General features: G+C 38.5%; 1 protein-coding gene across 1 annotated transcript in view; it reads left to right on the top strand.

The window, feature by feature from the left end:
- The window catches only part of GTDC1 (glycosyltransferase like domain containing 1), a 473085-nt gene extending 460393 nt beyond the window's left edge, over window positions 1-12692 (top strand). Inside the window, exon 13 of the mRNA XM_065931478.1 lies at window positions 12584-12692. Within this exon, the coding sequence (XP_065787550.1) occupies window positions 12584-12610 (27 nt within the window). The 3' untranslated portion in view covers window positions 12611-12692. The remainder of the gene's footprint in view (window positions 1-12583) is intronic.
- The last annotated feature ends 10171 nt before the right edge of the window (window positions 12693-22863 follow it).

The raw sequence follows: 22863 nt of genomic DNA, 5'->3' as shown, positions 1-22863 counted from the left end.
ACCTCTCTGATACAATAAGTACCTTTACCATATATATGAGTTTACCAGAAATAACTTTTTTTGTCAATTAAATTATCTTTATTGTAATTATGGCTTACTGAAGGGGAATTTTGAGGCCATAAACAAAATATCTCAAGGTTCAGATGTCTGTTTAGACAAGGAGTTTTCTATTGATCCTAGTTTGCCTTCACCTAACTTCATGCAGCAAATATCACAAAGACGTAATTAGAAAATTTGGTACAATATTTAGCTCTGGTCCCTGTGTGATGGAATTGTTTGACTGCTGAGTAACTGAAGCTTGTTTGCATCCCAGTGTGTAGTGAAAGGCAAACTTCAAAGAAAATATTATATCTCCCAACTCCAGCTCCTGAGAGTCTTGGAAGTATAATACAGCAAGGCTTAAAACTCCCTGCTGTGGAAAGGGCAATTTGACACTGAAACTAGTGTTAAATCACTATTGAAACACTGGTTTGCAAAAGAGTTCTTATTAGATAAATATAGTTAAAGCCTTAAAAAGCAGGAGAAAAATACACCCAAGTCATAGGAAAAAAATGGGGGAGAAAAGTCTTTCAAGTTGGACAGTATGTGTTGACAAAATTTGGAGATTTTAAAACATGTATCTACACATTTATTTTATAAATTGTACATAAGACTGGCTCCTTTTCCAGTGCAAAATCAAATATTTAGATTTGCAAAAACCTATGGAAGCCAGATTTTAGACAAAAAGGGATTTTTTTGTCAGACTGTCAGTCTCTGAATTTCATCACAATCTGTTCAGCTGTTTTTGTTGCAGGCAGGCGTAAAACGTACTGGGTAAGTGTGTGTTTGTATTTATTATTAAAATGGGGATGCTAAATCCTGCTTTCTAACAGTCTTCGCATTCTTTAAGTCTGTGATGGTCACAGGGAAGCAGATTCATGAAATGCAAGTATGAGAGTCACACATGGAATAGGCTAGAGAGAGGGATGTGGCAGGTATCCATAACCAGCACCTCTTTGCAAAATAAGGTTTCAAGCCTTTGAAAAAATGACCCTGGCGTGTTGCCTCCGTCACTTTTTCTGAACCTATATGTACTGGTTCTTGTTTGAAAGAAGGATGAGGAAATGATTTCCTGGTGGCTGAGCTAAATGTTTTATTTCATCATCGTGATTTCTTTTCTCATTCTCTGCATGAATCTGAAAATGATAACTTGGGTTGAAAGTTTTCACATCATTTAATGTACATGTGTAATTGTATACAATGATTGCCTAAGAGAATATGAAAGCTAGAATTTGAACTTCTAGTAGGTGAGACAGTATAGTGAAGAATAAGCAAACAACAAAAAATAAATACCAAATCTTATGTAAGTGCATGCTCATGGAGCTAATTCTTCTAGCTAGGGTTTTTTGATACAGTTACACCCAGAAGAAATAAAATTTGAGATAATATTTCCCCACACAAGCAAGGCTATTTATAAAAAGATGGAAAATACATTTGCTGCTGATCACAACTGACTAGAACAGAGTGAGCATTTGAGGTATATTTTCAAGAGATACAATGGAAATTTTACCTTTAACTGAGTGTATTAGTCAGCTAATTCAGCCACCAGAAAATGCCACACACTGAGTTATTTGAATAGCAGTTCCTTCTGGAGACTGGAAGGCCAACATCCAGGTACTGGAAGGGCTAGTTTCTCAAGAGACCTTTCTTCCTGGCTTACAAGCAGTGGTATCTTGCTGTGTCTCAACATGACTCTCTCATGTGTGTGAACAGAGAATCTCTAGCGTCTCTTTCTTTTCTTGACAGGACCCCAGCCTTATAGTATTAGGGTCTGACAATTAGAACCTCATGTAACCTTAATCACCTCCAAAATGGCACTGTCTACAAATACTGTCACACCAGGGGTTAGAGCTTCACCAACAGAATTTAGGAGACACAATTTATTCAATCACTGCAGATGGTTACTGCAACCATGAAATTAAAAGATGCTTGCTCCTTATAAGAAAAGTTACGACCAACCTAGGCAGCATATTAAAAGAGACATTTGCCAACAAAGGCCCATCTAGTGAAAGCTATGGTTTTTCCAGTAGTCATGTATGGATATGAGAGTTGGACTATAAAGAAAGCTGAGTGCTGAAGAATTGATCCTTTTGAACTGTGGTGTTAGAGAAGACTCTTGAGAGACTTTTGGGCAGCAAGGAGATCCAACTAGTTCATCCTAAGGGAAATCAGTCCTGAATATACATTAGAAGGACTAATGTTGAAGATGAAACTCCAATCCTTTGGCCACCTGATGCGAAGAACTAACTCATTTGAAAAGACCCTGATACTGGGAAAGATTGAAGGTGGGAGGAGAAGGGGACAACAGAGGATGAGATAGTTGGACAGCATCACCGACTCATTGAACATGAGTTTGAGTAAGCTTCGGGAGTTAGTGATGGACAGGAGGGCCTGGCGTGCTGCAGTTCATGGGGTTGCAAAGAGTCAGACATGACTGAGTGACTGAACTGAACCGAATTCATTCAATAATACTGAAATAACACACAGACTCCCTGGAACTCCAGTTTCTTTGCTTCTGGCTGACTTTTTTACATCAGCTGAGTGTAAGTCTTCAGATTGGGCTCAGAACTTTTGATTTGCAGTTTTATGTTTCTGATTAATAATGCCTGGGGAAAATAAAGACTATTGTTCAGTAAATGTGGTTTGGTAAACAAACTATTTCTGAATACAATATATTTGGAGAAAAATCATTAAAGAAATTCCCAATGATTATAAAAGGGTCTTTGGAGAGCTATTCTACCTACTTGAAGAGGTGAATTCAACCAGGAAGTCTCAAGATCAGTTCCAGGTCTTAGATCTATGAGTTGCTGAGTTCATTCATATCCCAAATACAATTTCATCCCTAATTATGTGGTATTGAGAATCCATTGAAATATGGCAAAATAGTCTTCCTTCCAAAATTCTAGAGTATTGCAGATAAATTTAACAAGAAAAGTATAATTCTTGGGTTTGGTTGTGTACTTGTGACAGAGACTAGCTGGTTAGATTCTTGTTAATCTCATTTCCTCTTTCTGTGCACACAGAGACAGTCCATTTCCCAGCTTCCTTTAGGTTGGACCATGTGACTAGGTCCTGGCCAACTAAATATTGATGGAAATGATATACAACACTTCCAGAACTGGATAGAAAAGTGTCAGTGTGACCTTTCACAAGATCTCTTCTCTTTCAGTAGTAGCAGTGGAGATCATGTGTGGAAGTCATACAAAAGAGCCTGGATCCCATAGTCACCACTTGAAAGAGGCACTCAGAAAGCCTTTTTAACTACTTTGTGAGCAAGGAATAAATTTTATTATGTTAGTCCATTGAGATTTGGGGGTTATTTTTTAAGTTTAGTTGTTGTTTCAGCCGCTAAGTCTTGTCCAACTGTTTGCAACCCCATGGACTGCAGCATGCCAGGCTTCCCTGTCCTTCGCTATCTCCTGGAGCTTGCTCAAACTCATGTCCATTGAATCAGTGATGCCATCCAACCATCTCATCCTCTGTTGCCCTCCTTCTCCTCCTTCTCTCAATGTTTCCCAACATCAGAGTCTTTTCCAATGAGTCAACTCTTCCCATCAGGTGGCCAAAATATTGGAACTTTAGCATCAGTCTTTCCAATGAATATTCAGGGTTGGTTTCCTTTAGGATTGACTGGCTTGATCTCCTTACTGTCCAAGGGACTCTCAAGAGTCTTCTCCAGCACCACAGTTTAAAAGATCAGTTCCTCAGCACTCAGCCTCTTTATGGTCCAACTCTTACCTCTGTACATGACTACTGGAAAAACCATAGATTTGACTCTATGGAGCTTTGTTGGCAAAGTAATATCTCTGCTTTATAATATGCTCTCTAGGTTTGTCATAGGTTTTCTTCCAAGGATAAAACATCTTTTAATTTCACTTGTTATAGTAGCTAACATTAATCATCCTTACTCATATAATATCAAGGAAAATATAAAAAATTTTGGACAACAATCTAAATCTTTTCTACTGAAATAAATATCATTGAAGAAATTCTATACAACATTATACAGATTTTCCATTTGCCTAGTAGTCTTAAGAAATCAAGACAAATGTTGCTATCTTGACATCACTCTTATCTTCATCACCAGCAATATTCTAGCAAGAATCTCTCTGTATCAACTATTATTATTTTCCATTAGGCACACTCACAAATCACTCCAGGGCTTTAGGCTTCACCCTCTTATTCCCATCTTTGATTCTGGAATGAGGTGGATCTTCTGCTTTTTGTTTTGTTTTTCCTGGTGTGCTATCTGCTGTTAGGCATGTGGGATCTTAGTTCCCTGACCAGGGATCTAAACCCACACTCCCTGCAATGGAAGCGTGGAGTCTTAACCACTTACTCACTAGATTGCCAAGGAAGCCCCTGGGAGGTGGTTCTTATAAACAATTTGAATATTGTGATCAGATGGCATCTGCACTTTCTTCTGTCCTCTAAAAATACATTCTGATGAAAATTCTGTATCTTTTTGATTCCATTCTTTTCTGGCAAAACCACCGTGCAGCTCAGCGATGGCAAACAGCTTATATTTAATGTGTCTACTCTCTTGGGTTCGGAGTGGCGATCGGAGAGACTGAATTGTGAAGGACTCAGAGGTGGATTCCTAACGGCAATGCCTTTGCCTATGGCCAGGGGTGGCTCTAGTGGTAAGGAACCTGCCTGCCAATGCAGGAGACTAAGAGATGGGGGCCCAATCCCTGGGTCAGAAAGACCCCCTGGCGGAGGGCTTGGCAGCCCACTCCGGTATTCATGCCTGGAGAATCCCGTGCACAGAGAAGCCTAGTGGGCTACAGTCCATAGGGTTGCACAGAGTCAGACCTGACTGAAGAAACTTCTCGGCACGCATGAACACAGACCAGAAAGTGGGGAGTGAAGACACGTGTGTCCCATAGGGCTGTTGCTGGTTTACACTGTGTTTCTGAGTATTACGTGTCTAGATTTGTCTGGCTACTCTAGATATGGTCCAGTTTTGTTAAAAACATTAAAACCTCCATTTGAGGCCATACTCCTGTTGCAGTAACGACTGTTAGTCCCTCAGCAGTGTAGGTTGCCATACCGGAGCTGTTTTCACTTAGATCAGTCTACTCAAACTTACTTTGTCTGACTAGTCTCAATTCCCAAGGAAGATGACACTATATATGACCTAGTATCCAGAATCTAGAGTCGTAGACATACTAACAGATTCTGTGTCATCTATCAGAACACCAAAGATGATGGTAAATATTAGAAAGTAAACATTAGTGTATATTGTTGGTGGGAGTGTATGTTGCTATAAATGTTTTATGGTACAATCTAGTAATATGGATTAAAATGTGAAATATATCTATACTTTGACACAATAATTGTACTTTTGGGACTTTATCCTAAAAATACAAGTGGTCATTTACATATAGTGACATCAATTATAGCTATATTTTGAATAACAATAGCCATTACTAAAGAATTGGTTAAATAAGTCATGATATATCCATGTAATGGAACACTATGCAGACTTTGAATAAGATAAGGTAGACCCATGTCATAAAAAGTTGTCCAAGATAGAATGTAAACTGAACAGTGCAGGTTGCAGGACAATTTGCATAATTTTAGTTTATCTAATATGCAGTATATAGAGCAGTACATATAATATTCTGTCCAGTGTTTCTACAAAGTCTTCTACAACTTGAAAATACACTAGAAGTACACATCCCATATGTTAAAAAGAGTTACATCTGTGGGATAGGATGGAAGCAAGGGGAAATATGTGATGGAAGTAGTGCTACACTATATATATTGTATTTTCAATTTTTAAAATTATTGTGTAGTTTTATCTGTACCTCATTTCTTCCTCTGTTAAATAGTGAAGTAATTCTAGGACAAACCCTATGAAATTGTGATTTTTGTAAGTTGAAAAAGGTGCAAGTGATATCAACACTTTAGATGGCTTACCTTTGGAACCCACGATATTGGTTGTTGGGAGAAATAAATGAGTTAATGCATATAAAACATTTAGGATGATGCCTAAGTTATTGTAAAAGTGAAATAAGAGTTAGCTCTTATTGTTCTTGTTATTATCGATGCTTTACATTCCCAATATTTTTTCACATTCATGTTCTAATTCAATCCTTGGACTGCCTCTTGGGATAGGAAGGGCATACATCACCCACAGATTGAAAAGCTCTTTCTCCAGGATTTTACTCGGTTTACACATCATGCCATTTGCTTCTCAAAACAATCCCTGGTGGAATGTAGCACATGTAGTTAAGTTTGCTTTACTTACTTAAATTAACTGATGAAATAAAAAAAAAAAAATTGGACATGTTTGACATTTTCGCCCAATACATAGGGATAAAATTGTTATGTGTTATCCTTACATGAATATTTTCATTGATGAGATGCACAAAAGCAAAATTTGGAGCTCTTGAGTTATAGGATGCAACTCAATCCTCATGTCCTTCTTGAGAAATCCTGTGATTCTTGGGAATAGATTTTGTTTTTTTTCCCTCCAGGCTTCATAGCTCAAGTCTATTGTATAAAGAGGTATTTTGGAAATGATACATGTAATATCAGTATATTCTTTATACTTATCTTTGATTTTTCCAAACCTGGCAGACTCTCAGGCAAATAGCGACTGCCTAGTAAATGGTTAAAAAATTAACATGGAATTAAGTGAAAGAATGAATTAGTGATGATTCTGTTTTATTAATTAGAAAATCAAAGCCCCAGATAGAGAAGTGGATTGCCCAATTTCAAAAAAACTACTAGCTGGAGAAGCCAGGACTCAAGCCCAGGTTGCACACAGTCATGTCTAGAATGCCATCACATGAGGTGTAAAGCTTCAGACCCAAATGAAGCCGTAGGTATGCTTTGCCTTGAATGTGCCTACCAGACGAAAAGCCACCCCAGATGGCATATCCAATTTAATCAACATCACCTGTGAGCCAAACTGAACAGTAAATGTTAAGACAGGATCACTAATAATGGGGACCTGGAATCTAGCCAGAATTAAAACAATGATCTGCTTAACAATCCCTCTGGGCTGGATGCATGTGGAGAACGGATAAATGCTGGATATCGAAACAGCTGTTCTATGGCAAACTGAAATGGGGCAATCATAGATAGCAAAGGGAGAAGAAACACTTGAAAGTTGTCTTAAATAAAGTAGCATCTTAAATAGTGTGTGACCTGGCTGTGGCCTTTTAAGAAGCAACCACCCCACTCAAAGTACCCTGGCATGCATCTCCAGAGAGTGAGGTAGCTTTTGGTTAGCAAAGCCTATGAAATTATAAAAGGCAATGACAATGGTGGACATCAGTCCCCAGTGTCCATACACAGGATTGGGCCAGACACCACCTTGAAGATCAGTGCCCTACATGAAAATTCCACATGTCATCACCTCCTGAACTTTGCCTAGTGAACATGACCATTTTCTATAAACTTCTTGTAGGCATTGTATAAACTACCCTGTTTTTCATATTCCTCTATTGCCTAATTCTTTTAAGATGATGATCACATTGTCTGTTCACAGTACAATCACAAATTGCCTCCGATCAGAAACCAAAGTTTCTGATCTTACAAAGAGCAACCAGAATGTCAGCTTGATGCTATCCTGACTTGCACCAGCGATTATTCTTATTCATCAGGGCCTATGACTCTACATTATGAAGTGTCGTAGGACAGCATGCACACACACTGTTCTCAGAAAGGACTTCTTTGATTGATTGACTCTCCAAGTTCATTTTTATACTTGTCTGTCATTTGGAGAAATCCCATATTTGTGTGTAATTTATCATCCATGCAACTGTATTAAAATAAACATGCCAATTACAGACTAGGACTAAAAAATAAGCAGGCAACCATGTAAGAAATCGGTTGTTCAAAAAGCATCATGTATTCAGGAGTCATTTAACAAATACATACTCTGTATTACTGTGCTGATATTCAGGAACATAAAGATATATCAACAACTGCACTTACTTTCTGGAAGCAATAGATTAGCAGAAATACAGATTTTACCGCTGCTACTATCAACTATAATATGACCAAGTCTTTTAAGAATCAGTTCAGTATAATCATTATAACAGCTGCAAGATCACTATACGGTTGGTAAGTGTAGTTGAAGTTCATGTGTATAAACATTGGATCATCTCATTCAAACTTGTCGCTATGGGAATTCCACTCACAGTTTCTGTGAGAGGAGGCTAGCAGCTTTGTTGGATTACCAACAATACTAGAGAGAGAAGCCATTGTCTTGTAAAAGAAGCTACATGTTTCTAAGAGAATGAATTTTCCTATTTTATAAAAGCACTCTGCAAAATACGCTGTAGTTGTGAATTTTCACACATGCCCTTCTTTAATTGTTTTGCTAAGAATTTAGGTAAACTGATCAGAAAATCCAAGAGATTTTTAGCATGTCACCAAAACACCTTCTGATTTTCACCCTTTGATATAAAAAAGTTATTGAGAGTAACTTTCACTAAATCTCTATACCCATATAATAACATTTGATGAAAGGGGGTTTATATTGTAGGAAAACTTCAGGGAAGCAAAAGAAATTTTCATCCATTTTCCTTTGTCCTTATGTAATTGGATCACTCAATCCCAATCGGTAAACTGTTCATCAACCAGTTCATTAAGATTTTAACAAAAATTTGAGCATTCTTTAACCATTTTGATTCGAACAGACATTTGTTGGGTATCTGCTGAACTCTGCTAGTCCAGTGAGACAGATAAGGGGCTATAGAGAGACTATCTCAAGGCGTTTATAGTCAAATCCAGAGAGGTAGACTTGGAGGTAAACGAGAGCGACACAAAATATCAGCCCTTGTGAGAACACATGACCAGGAATTAATGAGTGTCACAAAGAAATGGGTGTTCTTTCTTCCATACACAGTGGTCTACCAGGATAACCAGCTTCTCTGGGGGTTCAGCAGTAAAAGAACCCCCCTGCCGATGCAGGAGATCCAGATTCAATCCCTGAGTCAGGAGGATCCCCTGGAGAAGGAAAAGGCAACCCGCTCCACTATTATTGTCTGGGAAATCTCATGGAGAGAGGAGCCTGGTGGGCTATAGTCCATGGGGTCCCGAAGAGACGGATGTGACTAAGCCTCTGAGCATGCATGCATTCACCAGGTTAACCAGGTTCCAGAGAGCTACCTCTGTGAGACAGCTGTCTCTGGGCCGCAGCCTATCCACACTCTTTGTATGTCAACATTTAATTAGTACACTCTTCTGTGTTTGTAGCTTTCTGATGCTTATCATGGTATTCCTGTTGATGGTTTAAATATGTTCCTGAAGAACTATATCTACTGGATTTCAGACAATAAGGTCCCAATGGATAAGAAAACCACCTAAAGTGGCATGATATGCCATCTTAGCTATAGCTTTGGGATTACTTCTGATGCATCTCTAGTTCTGTGAAGAGACACTTCATAACGGGAAGAAAACAAGAGTGACAACATGACAGTGATCACAAATGCTTTCTACTGTCAACACATTCCAGATTATTTGTTTTGAGCCTTGTCTCCAAGATACCTTCCAGGTGACCAAAATAATTCTATTGTCTCTCTGACATTGTTTGGTATTGCTACCAATTGAATTTCAACTGTAAAGCAGCTTTATAAGAGCACTGCCATGTCATATTACAGAGAACAGATGTCAAAATAAAGGTTCACTAACTTGAAGCAACTTATATACATAGAACTCAGGTGTGTCTGTAACCACATGAGGAGAAGGAGGAATTGAATTTTGTGCCGTTGAATTATACCAAGGACAGGCTCTTTCCTTGAGATGCCAACAGAGGAATTTTGTTAGCAGTATTCTGTGAACAAAACACTTAAGAGAATGTATGTATACAATAGTTTAAAAAAAAGGGTTACTGACACAGATGCCAATTTGGTGGGGCATATGGAACATTTACACTTGCCTTTTTCTTTCTTTCTTGCTACAGCTGGTGCTGATTTAGCATGTGAAATTTTACTAGCAGGAGTGCTAATCAAGACCGAGATTCTGTTAGGATTTAGTCATTTATGTAGGGGAAACTACGGGTATCATTAAAAAGTAGAAGATCATCTTAGGAAAAGCATTATCGTTATCAACCTCATTTTTAAACTAAACAGACACAACGGTACTGTAAGTATCACTTTAGCAGCCGAAAAAGTCAGAACGTTTTCCAGCTAATGTTCTGAGAGGATTGCACCCACCGTTTAAAGTTGTGGTGGAGGCGTGTTGAAGTTGGTGCTGTGGGATCCAGGCAGGAGGGTGAACCATCTCACAATTCGTTGTGTAACTTTTCTGTGTCGTGGTTCAGCAGAATTGCTCTGTGGAAAAGTTCCATTTTTAAAGAAAAAAAGAGCATTGTCATGATACGGAAGATGGATGCTTTTTTTTTTCCAGAATGATTTGGGGGTGGGGAATTGGGGTGATGGGAAGATGTGTACGTCTTTTGATTCTTCCCCCTTATATTTTTGAATACAAAGTTTTGCAATCTGAGGCCAAATTTCACTAATCAGGAAGGTGTTGAGAGAAAAATGAAATAAAATTGAAAAAATCTTTCCCAAGTGGCGACAAAAGCATCCTCGGTACATTAAATATGTTGTCCAGGTGGTGTGGTGGAGTTGGAGACCTGCGCGGCAGCTATGAGACATCTGCTGCCTGGGGAAGCTTGCAATGTGGCAACGTGGTGTTTGTAGCTCCCTGTGGAAGGGTGCCAGCTGCCCAGGGCTGCGCTTCTCCAGATGAACCAAGAGTCTTGTTGGTGCTTCGGATGAATCCAGTGCATCATTCCTACCCTCCTCACCTCGAGAATTTAAAGGACAAGGAGGTTTTGCTGTGAAAAAAAGCCAGGCGGATGTTGATGGGTGAGGTGTAGATCAGGTCTCTCCTAGTCCCACCGGCTTTGCCCATCCGTGTGACAGCAAACACAAGTCTGCAATTAAACCATTTTCATTCTGTTTCCATGTGTAATTTCTATGACTTGCTGTAAGTTACTTACTCTGTTCATGCTTCACACTTTAAATACTGTCAGGAGAGATATTTGAAAAGTAAAGTTTGCTCAAATGTAAGCAACAAAATATTTTATTGTAAAATAATGAATGGCCATGCATGTTTTAGATGGTGGGTTTCATTATTTTAGAATATTTTGACATGAGTATGGCACCTTTAAAAGCAGACTACATATGATAACTTGTAAATAACTGTTAATAACTAATTAAAATTCACTTACTGAGCATTACCACACACCAACCACTATTAACCACTTCCGTTAAAAGCAAATGAGACAAAGCCTATATAACACAATCTATAGCCCTAGCTCAAAATCTAGAAACTTTAAAAATTAATTAGTAAATCTCTTAATTATTTTATTTATCCAGTCCTTAATGACATTTTCACCATAAGCATGACCATCTGGGCTATCTGATTAAAACTGGGAAAGTTGAAGACCTACCCTCAAATGCACAAAGAGGAAAGATTGAGAAGATTTGGACTGAAGTATCAAATCTTAGAACAAGTAATAGTAATTCTTTCCCTTTCCATCAGAAATATTTTACATCTACAATAATGCCTAAGAAATGTAGTTTCATAAAAGAAAAGGAAAGGGCATCTAGTTAACAGGATATTTGATTGCTTAAACACACAAGAGAGTAGCAAAATTTAAAAATACAAATATTAGGTTAAAAGGAGTATATGATTAGTCATTTGCATATACATACACACATGCCATTTAAAGTATAGTGATTTTTAAACACTGATAAGTTCCTTTTACAATTCTGTTAGGCTATGTGGAAGGACAGAACTTTTATTTCTGAAATTGCACCTGATGTATATTTTTTGAGAATTTGTTCAGCAAGGCGATCATTTAAGTGGAAAATATTTGTGAGAGGTCATAGGAGGAAAAGCCCTTTATCTCCCCTTTCCACCTACTTAAATCTGCCCTTACTCATTTATCATTACTGTCATATTTATGAATAATAAGGAAAAATAAAATGCCTTCTTTAAAAAATAAACAGGTATTCAGATTCTTTAAAATACTTCAGATTAATCTGCTGAAGCATAAATTAGGATGGTCTACAGACTGTTAACAGTGACAGCAAGCATATGGCAAGTTTGAACTGTCTGCGGGTCAACTTTTACTTTTGCTTTCCAAATGTCTGTCAGTCATTGTTAGGCTCTAAATACATGTGTGAATGGGTGGAATTCGGCAAGATGAAATTGTTCAGCAAATTCTTGGAGCAAGTGAATTGTTTTTCACTTTGTCTCTCATCTATAACCTTCCTTGTCTCTCATACACAATATGCTTTGAGAGCAGTCTTTTGAAATTTTAGCCAGAAAAACACAGCCCTTTAAAGAGTTGTGTTGCCTTTTCTTTGTTCAGTTAGGAAGTAGGTATATAATCATATGCTCGCTCTCTCTCTGTGTTTGTGTGGGAACGTTTGTGTTGCTTTCTCTAAGAACCAGTCAGGGGCTCAGATCAGCAGTTTTGCCAGTATTACAACTGTTTCTAACGCTGTGATTGTACCTTTCACTATTGTAAGAGTAAGTCATCTTTTATTTTCTCTTCTTCTATTAGAATATCCCTGCTCTTGAAAGCCATTGATGTCTGCAGCGCTGGAGATCAGTGACACTGCAATGATGATGTATTGTTCTGCCAGAAAGAGTGGTAAGAGGAGACAGCAAGGATACCTGGGACAGAGAGGAGGCAGGTTACAGTCAAAGATGTGAGAGAAGAAAAGCAAGGAACCAAAGGTTTGAAATATGAAAGTCTTGAAGTCAGCAAATGACCAAGCATCCAAAAAGATGATGGCCCTGAACTCAACAACTTTCCCTGAATGTGTATGAAAAGATATGACGCTGCATGAGTTTTGAAACACTTTCTTTAGAACACTCTAATTCTAGCTCTGAAAAGGTGATGGAAGCAAATGTTGGAAGAGAGAAGAGCTTCTCCTTTCTTCAGGACCAGAAGAATTCCAACCACATTAAAAAATCATTGTCAAAACGAGAGCCTGGAAAAGTTGTCTCACCTCAATTGAAAACCATAAGAAAAAGTGGCCTTGACTCAGTTTAAGGAGGGTACTTGAAGTCCTCCTTCTCTTCACTCCAAGGGATCTATTGCTTCAGCCATTTGAAAAAGAGCTATATCTTCTCTAATGATTTTCTCATTAACAATTCATCCATTTGTATTAAGCTTTCTGCACTTCCAAAGTGCTTTTGCATATGTATTTCATAAACTGAGGCATTTAGATTACATTAAAAAAAAATCCTCATATTACAGATTGAAAGGGAAAAATCTTTAGAACATTATTAAAATCTCAAAGACATGAAAATAGCTAGAAGAAATTCAATTAAATTCCCAAGATATCATGTTCTCCATTTCCCATAGAGTGAACTTTCATTCCATGTCCTTTGTGGGTTTAGAATGTGCCTTAGTGACAGTCATGCTTGGCACGTGTTGTCCCTCAGTAAATGTATGTTAAGTTAGCCTAATATTCCTGATATGATGGAGTCAGAGAGAAATAGATTTTAATTCTAAATCTGTCACTAATTGCTCTTTCTTAACCTTTTTTTATACTTAAGTTGGAAATAACGATTCTGGCACTATGTCAGCAGTGTGCTGGTAAATGTTTAACAACTTGATCATCTTCTCCCTTCTTCCCACCGCACCCCCACCCCATAAAAAAGGGCCTGGTGTGTAGCTTTCGCTGGTTTCCATAGTGTAAGTACTCCCACCATGGACAATTTCAAGTTTCCAACATGACATCACTGAATACCCAATTGAGAAGAGATGTGAGTAATTAACTCTTGTGGGCTAATAGAAGCCAATTCCTGCACATCACCGCCTGGCTTTAGGTACGTGGTTTGATTTCATGGAATTACTCTTCTGTGTTACTGCGGTTTGTAACACTAAAGGTATCTGAAGACTTAGTGGCTAAGTGGATGGTGCTGGTGCCATGCTGTTGGATCCCTTGCATGCTGTGATACATCCACTTCCTGACTGCTGTGGGGATAGGCTGATGGCCATTCATCGCTGTGCCTTCTCTGCAGAATTACTCTTTACCAGGAGGTCCCTCACCAGGAAAGGCTTCCCAGGTGGCTCAGTGGGTAAACAGTCTGCTTGCAATGCAAGAGATGCAGGAGACACGGGTTCAAGCCCGAGTCAGGAAGATCTCCTGGAGGAGGAAATGGAAACCTACTCCAGTGTTCTTGCCTGGAGAATCCCATGGACAGAGGAGTCTGGTGGGCTACAGTCCACAGGGTCACAGAGTCAGACACGACTGAGGCGATTGAGCACACACGCTTGCGCCTCACCAGGAAGTCCACACGTCCATTTCCAACACCGCCCCTCCTGTAGAGACAATGACTGTCTGACACAGGGGTAGAGAAGTCTTATCCTTCTGCCGTAAACTGACCAACTCTGTGGTACAATCTGTGCTCCAGAACTTCTTCCAGGAACAAATGGATGCCAAGACCACATCCTTTCTTAGTTCCTTCCGCTTCCCTCTTCTGTACCCCTCAGTCCCATTCTTTCAAGAGCATCAATAAATAACCCAAACAAGAAGGCCTTTCTTAGACTCTGCTTCTAGGGAACCTAGGGCTTGCCTGATGGCTCAGTGGGCAAAGAATTAACCTGTAATACAGGATACATAGGAGATGCAGGTTTGATCCCTGGGTCTGGAGGATCCCCTGGAGGAGGAAATGGCAATCCACTCCAGTATTCTTGCCTGGAGAATCCCGTGGACAGAGGAGCCTGGCAGGCCACAGTCCTGGCAGGCTATAGGCAGAAAGAGCTGAGCATGCAATAGGGAACCTAACCTAGGGCAGTTGAAAGCAGATGTGGTCTTAGAAAGCAATTTTTAAGGATGGGATTCTGAAGTTGAATTCCAGATAATGTGCACCACCTTCCACCCCCCAGCTGCTGGGAGGGAGGATATTGATCATCCCAGCTACTCTGTGGCAGTGACATTGTGAATACTTTCATCTGTAATAAACTGGGATACAGTACAGGTAGAAGGGATGTAATAATTGGCACAAAGTCTCAGGTATTTGAGAGAAAGGGGAAAATAGTAATTGTAAAGACTGTGGAACTAGATGGCTATTGCTAAGGGCTATTGATCCAATGAAGAGAGAACGTGACAGGCTCAGATCTATTCGTCAATAGTTTAAAGCAAAGTGCTAGTCAGAAGGCCCTCTTGTAAATGTTTGAGGCTCTCATCTTCTGAGGTAGAAGGTCACACACAGCTGATGATCAGACATTGTTTGGTTCCTTTACATTTAATTGTAAAAGTGGCTGAATTGAGGAGAAGTCTGAATCCTCAGAATAGACACATGTCCTGTGTCAAAGGTAGGCTCTAATAAGAAGCAAGAGGGATCTGGGGAGGGATTTTGAGGTAAATGTGCTTGAGAACCCTGAATCTATTTCCCTAAAACCCCCAATTCTGTAGAAGAGGCTTAATTCTTGGTGGAAGTTAGATTCTTTTCTTGCTTGAAGAACATGAAGAACCCTTAAACGAGAGGTCACTTACAAGACAATGTTTCTCCTCTGCAGGTCTTCCAAGTCCTCTCGGCCCTAGACCTATAACTTTGGTCAGATCAAGGCATAGGCTGACTGGAAAAAGGATCGCAATTTGCAGGACTTGATTATCATGTTCCAGAAAGAAGCAGGAGAGTACTTCTGAGAATGGACCATCATAGTATTATCAGATAGAGGTGGAGATAATGCTTATCAAGAGAGAATGTAGGGCATTCTCTAAAGACACAGGATTTAACACTCTCGCAAGGGTTTGGAGGACAGTTCTAATATGCTGCTGAGGTTGTTTTTGGAGTTGAGTGATAGCACTTTTCTAGGATAAATGAATGGGCTTCCCTGATGGCTCAGATGGTAAAGAATTTGCCTACAGTTCAGGAGACCTGGGTTCAATCCCTGGGTCAAGAATACTCCCTGGAGAAGGGAATGGCAACCCACTCTAGGAATTCTTGTCTGGAGAATTCCATGGATAGAGGAGCCTGGCTGGCTATAGTCCTAAGGGTCACAAAGAGTTGGACATGACTGAAGGACTAACATACACATACACCATAAATGAAGCAGAAGTCCTGGAACTTCCATACAGTCCTGTGGAGGAAACTGTAGAGGAGAGGATCCCAAGACTCAGAGAAGGAAGCTGCTGCTGTGAGTTAACCACGTGAGGCTGAAAAACCTATCGATGGGCCAGATTCTTCACAAGGGTCTGGAGGACATTGAGTTTACCAAGGAAATAAGGAAGGTATTGCTGGTGAGGATAGGCACACTCAGTGGTAGAGTGTCCTCTGTAGGCTGAGGCTCCCGGTGGGAGATGCTATAAGGGAACTGAGCTCCCTAGTAGCAGAGCAGTTAACAGGATCCTTGAAGAGCCGAAATTTTCTGTTATGATTGAGTATTGTCGGACCCTGATACAGTAATATTCCTTGAGGACACCAGCAAGCTACTTGATGGATATTGACTATATCAGACTCTTCCTCCAGTGTTTCCTCTGGACTGGATCCCTTCCTACTCCAGATATGGGTTTGCCTTTTCTGCTTGGAGGTCCTTGGCCAGTACCACCCACTGAGGGTTCACTGAGTGGTTTACTGACAGGCAGTCCTGCATAACATCACCGTGGACCAATAGACCACTTTGCATCAAATAAGATGCAGCAGCTGGTATTAGATCATGGACTGTATTGAATGTCTTCTTGAAGGTAGAGTCTAGCTGAGGGGCTGGCTTAGAGATGGTAGGCTAAAGCAATGGAGCACTACCCTTCAGAACATGCTGTGCAACTGAAATAAAGACCATTATATGGTACTGTGGCCTCAATAGATAAAACAGTTGGGTCTGGGAATTTAGGGGTGGAAGTAGGAGCGATCTTCCTCTTCATCACTCCTAGTAACCCACGTGGTCAGCCTGTGCTTGCTATCTCTGCAAGACTGGGCTCTGTAGGTCTTGAGGTCCTAGTTCTCAAATAAGCATGCATCTATCAAGGATCAGAGTAAAATGCAATAAACACAAGTCACTGTCACATCACTTTGGCTTCTCCTTACAACTGACTATGACTATCTCAAAAAAGTGGGACTGTGCTACACAATGGGAAATATGTGCCTCTCCTGACCACTGTAACTGGTGCTTGTGAAGAGCAAGTACAATAACTATGACTTGAGAACGACATAGAAATAAGAAGCCAGAGATGAGGGCCTGGGTCAAACTACCAGGCAGAGTGCAGACCGAAGGGGAGGAGAGTATAAAGCAAGTGAAAAGTGGGGGGAGGGTGAGTATCAGTTATTGCTTCAGAGTTAACTGCTGCAGTGGGGGCTCTAATTTGTTCCACTAACCTTCCTCTTTAAACATTTCCTGGAAATCCTGATCCACCAGAATCCTGAAGAAGCTGTGCCTAGATGGAAATACTTAGTTATCCATGGCCATTATGTGGCCTAAATATAAAGGATTTGACAGTCTTCTCTATATTGTGGTCTCTGGCTTTTGATAGACCTCTAACAAATTATTTAGTCCAAACTTGAATGTGTGAGTGCATGCACAAGTCTTTGCATATGTATGTCTGTGTGTTTTGAACATGAAAATATTTGCAACCTTGAAGATCACTCAAGGTCATGAACTGTGCCAGAGTCTGTCCTACAGATTCATGCTATCCAACCTCAGCTGGGCTCTCATTGCTCTTCAGTCATCTTTCTGTCTCTAATTTTTCCCTACTGTACTTCTCACAGCTGCTATTCCACACCCTCTCCCTTCACCCAAATTCAGAAAAATATTTCTGTATGTCACATACCAGGAGTTGATTTCAGAGCTTACTCTACGGTGATTGAGTTATCTCTGTTCCAAACTAACTTCCTAATCCTCAGCTGGCTTTGGGGATGTTCTTCGGTGGGTCTATTTTTCTATTGGTTACTCCTATTCTTTTTCTCATCCTTCAAACAGAGCTTTCCTACAGTTCTCCTTGGTCATTGTCACCATCCTAAGTCAGGCACAAAACGCATAAATATCCTCTATCTTCAAGAGGGAGGGGCTATGTATATATATGGCTGATTCATGTTAATGTAAGGTAAGAAACAAATACAGTATTGTAAAGCTATTATCCTACAATTAAAAATTTAAACAAATTCTCTTATCTATTCTATCAATGATGCATTCATAACACTTCTCTTCTAAATCTGCCCTTGACTGGCATTGCCCAGGTTCGAACCTCATTTTCTCCATGGAGATAACAGACACTATCAATATCTCTCTTCTGTATGTCCACCAGAATAATTTTCCTAAAATTTAGACTCGATTCCTTTTTCCTGCTCAGACTTACTTTTTTACTTTTCACTTCTATAAAGTGTTGTGTAGTCTACTGTGAATATAATGCTTTATATAGTGAAATACAGCATACTGAAAGAATGGATATGATATACAGAAGTAGCATTTTTTAAAAATGAAATGATCACTGCTCTTAATTCAGCCTAAGAAATAAGATATTATCTTTGTATTTGAAAGCCTATGTTTTGTGAGTTTCTGCCCAATTGAAGCCCCCTTCCTCTATGGCAACCCACTCCAGTATTCTTGCCTGGAAAATCCCATGGACAGAGGAGCCCGGTAGGTGAGTGTCCATGGAGTCGCAAAGAGTCGGATATGACTGAGCGACTTCACTTTCACTTTCCTTTCCTCTGCCCTGAAGGTAACTACTATCCTGAATTATGTTAACTAATCCCTTGTTTTCCTTAAAGTTTGTCATATATGTGTATGTGTTAATCTATGTAGAAATCATATGTGTATATACTTATAAAAATCTGAATCTCTGCTATTTTGTTTAACCTTCTTTTGTACTTTATATAAAAGGAATCATGATGTATTACTCTATGACTCAATATTAAGTATTCGAGATATATTTTTGTTGATTTATCTGGAATTCATGTTTCACTGTTGTATACTACTGTATTCTAACAAATATTGAATTGCAATGTTGTACACTTGAAACATACAATTTTATTTACCAATTTTATCTCCATAACAAAGAATGCATTTCAATTTTTTTATTCTATTGCTGTTGGACATTTGGATTGATTTGTTATTACAAAATGCATGTCACTATAAAAGTTCTTGTATATGTTTGCTCATGTTCATGTATTCAAGACCTTCTCTAGAATATACACCTGGAAATGCTGGGTATGCACAGATGCACCTTTACCAAGCAACTCCAAATTGTTTTCCAAAGTAGTTTTACCAATTTATTCAACTTCATTCCACATCAGCAGTGTATAACCTTTATTCCACGTACTGCTGATATCTGGCATTTTCAGACTTCTGAATTTTACCATTCTGTTTGGACATAACATTATAGTTCATGGTAGTTTTAATACACATTGCTTGATTATCATGGCCATTAAGAAATTTTTTCCTATGTTTACTGTCTATTCATCTTTGGAAAACTTTTTGTTATAGCTTCTTCATATTTTAAAGGAACTATTTGACTTTTTCATTTGAATTCATAAGATTTTAAAATTTATTCTAGAAATAGCAATCTTTTTCCACTCTTTCCCTTTTTGGTTTATGTTTTCTGCTTGATTTAAAAATTATTTATTACCCTGCATTGGCAAATATATTTTCCTCTAATCTTTAAAATTTTTTACTATTGCTTTTCCAGTTCAAGTACTTGATCTACCTGGGATTGATTATTTGTATAGTTGAAGATACAATTTTTTCCATATGGATCATCAATTGTCCAAGCATATTTTAATGATAAATTAAAGATAAATCTTTTGCTACTGATTGACAATTCTAGTTCTCTCATATATCAGGTTTCCATCAAGCTGTGTAGATTTGATTCCGGCATTTCTTTCTTGTTCCATTGGTCTATGCGATTATTTCCACACTAATGCAACAGTGTCCTAAATAGTATATTTTGTAATAAGTCTTGACAACTGATAGGTCAAGTCCCTCCACTGGTTATTACTTATTAGGTAAAAATTTGTTCAGACTATCCTTCAGTTGTATACAAATCTCTCTTCCTTTATAACTCTATCTCCCACTCCTTAACATAATTTTATGATTATTTATAATTATTCTTTAATGCATTTGTCTTCCAAATAATATAGGGAAAAAAAGAGGAGTTACATGTCAAATATGCATTACTATTTATGATCATGTTTGCTGGATAGCTTTTTTATTGTTGCTCCTTATTGCTTCATATGATCTTGAGTTATTGTCTAGTATCCTTTGTTTCAGTCTGGGGGACTCCTTATAACATTTTTTATGGTGGTGGTTTAGTTGCTAAGTCATGTCTGACTCTTGTGACCTCATGGACTGTAACCTGCCAGGCTCCTCTGTCCATGGGATTCTCCAGGCAAGAATACTGGAGTGGGTTGCCATTTCCTTCTCCAGGGGATCTTCCCAACCCAGGAATTGAACCCCGGTATCCTGCATTACAGGCCGATTCTTTACCAATTGAGCTATGAGGATACTTAGAGAACATTTCTTACAGGGTTGGACTACTGCTGATAAACTCCCTTTGATTTTTTCATTTGGAAATATCTTAATTTCACCTTCATTTTTGCAGGATATTTTTATTAGATACAGAATTCTTGGTTGACAATTTTCTTCTTTCAGCACTTACATATGTCATCTTACTGCCTGTTGACCTCCATGATTATGAAAAGAAATGAGCTTATAATCTTTTTGAGGATCCCTTGTATGTGCTGAGTAGATTCTCATGTGCTATTTTCAAGATTTGCTCTTTGTTTCTGTCTTTTGCAAGTTTGGCATGATGTGCTTGGTGAGAATCTCTTTGTACTTATCCTACTTAGAGTTTGTTGAGCTTCATGGATGTGCAGGTTTATGTCCCTTGATTTCCTCCTCTAATCTTTTAGTATAACAAAGCAATCTCATAATTTTCTAATGTTGAATCAACTTGACTTTTATAGAACAATCATGATCTGTTAATAGTGTGCTGTCTTCTTTGTATATCTCTGGACTTAGTTTAATAATTTTTATATGAGATTAACTCATAATTTTCTGTTTCAAACTGACTCTGTATGGTTTAGTATAAAGGATATGCTAGTTTTTACCTATGAGTATTTCTTTTTCTCTCTTCTCTAAAATAGTGGAATAATCTGTTCCTTGATTGCATGGCAAAATGCATCAATAGAACAATTTCAACAAGCTCCTTTTCTTTGGGAGAAATTTTAAAACAATATTTTTAGTTTCTTGGGAGAGTTCTAAGGTGACTTAGATTTTCTAGGTCTTCATGAACAGATAAGTTTACAAATCTTTCTAGAAATTTGCCCATTTCACCGATCAATGTAAATTTACTATAACAAGCTTGATACAATACTCTCATACTATCTTTTTAGGATGTGCTGAATCACTAATTAAGTCCCTCTTTCATCCCTCATTTCATATATTTTGCATTCTTCTTCCCTTTTTGTTCCCCTTGATTACTCTTGTCAGAGATTTGTTCCTTATTAGTCTTATCATAGAAGTAACTTTTGGTTGTATTGGTGCTGCATATCATATCTTTAATTTTCATTTAGTTTTTTGTTGTTATTAATTTTATTGGTTTTTTTCCCCCCATTTACCTTGTTGTGTTGATATCTATTTCTGTTCTGGCCTCAGTTTTGTGTCCTGTCACTGATGCATGATTCATTGAAATTTAGGTTCTAGACCACCAGAAATTTGCAGATACCTCAGGGCAAAAGTCTGTTCCAAACCTCTTTAACTCCTTGGATTATTTGTGATTGGTTTCTAGGGAGTCTATTATTATAACAGCTCATCCAAGCATTACAGAAAGATGTCTTTTATTTTTTGTCTACCTTTTTAAGGTGTGCTTCCCAGAAATTTCTCAGAAACTACTTGGCCCAGAGCCCTCAAACACTCTCCATGTCTCCTACTGTCTTGGAAACAGTGTACAAATTCCTTAGCATAATTTTCTAAGGGCTATGACCTCAAACCTGTCTTTCATGGCTTTATTTCCCATCAGATGATTTTCTTTTCTGTACGGAAACTACTTTTTAATTCTTCTAAACCCATATCAATGTCATTTTTTGGCGATTATTTCTTAATTTCCCAGCCTGAACAAAAAAACGGTCTGCTCTATAACATGAGTAACAGGTTGTACTGATATCTTTACAACAGTGTTCAATGTTTGACAAGGGATGAATTTATGGCCACTTCTCCTGCTGGATTTTGAGTTCACTTAGGCAAGAACTGTGTCTGACATGGAGTAGTCATTCACTCAGTGCTTGTGGAATGAGTCAGTGGAATTTTGAATCTCTCTCCTCATTTAACATATATTTTCTCCCAGGTCCCACCTTTGATGTGCAGGCGATGGAAGGAATTAAAAGTAAGGTAATAAGACCCTAGAGCCGTTGGGACGTTTCTTTTCTGCAGATTTAAACACCTGTGGCCCAGCTCTTAAATGGTATTAGCCAAATTACACCAAGCATTTTGGTTGTACCTTTGGGTTCCGGAGTCTAATTGCTTGTAATGAAACACTGGAGTCATAATTTGATGGTCTGTAGGTTTCTCAGCTGTTTTTCTCTATGAGAAAATATATAATGGGATATTTTGCACGTGACTGTCTATATTTTATATGCAACACATCAGTGTTGTGTAAATTTTGTGAACAACTTCTATTATCTTTGAAACCACAGAAGCAGCAAACAGTTATAATTATAGTCTGAAGAAGCTATAGTGTTTCAAATATGCCTACAGTAGTGGTATTACAATGAGAATGTTCTGTTTGCCTGCAGCTTTCACTCTGCTCAGTGACATCACAATTATACTAAATTTTAACAGAAACTTCTGTCCTTAAACAGAAACAGCTTGTTGGAAAATCTAAGAGTTTTCTTTCT

Source organism: Muntiacus reevesi, chromosome 3 (assembly GCF_963930625.1).
Source record: "Muntiacus reevesi chromosome 3, mMunRee1.1, whole genome shotgun sequence".
Taxonomy (NCBI): Eukaryota; Metazoa; Chordata; class Mammalia; order Artiodactyla; family Cervidae; genus Muntiacus; species Muntiacus reevesi.
This window is presented reverse-complemented; position numbering and strand designations above follow the sequence as displayed.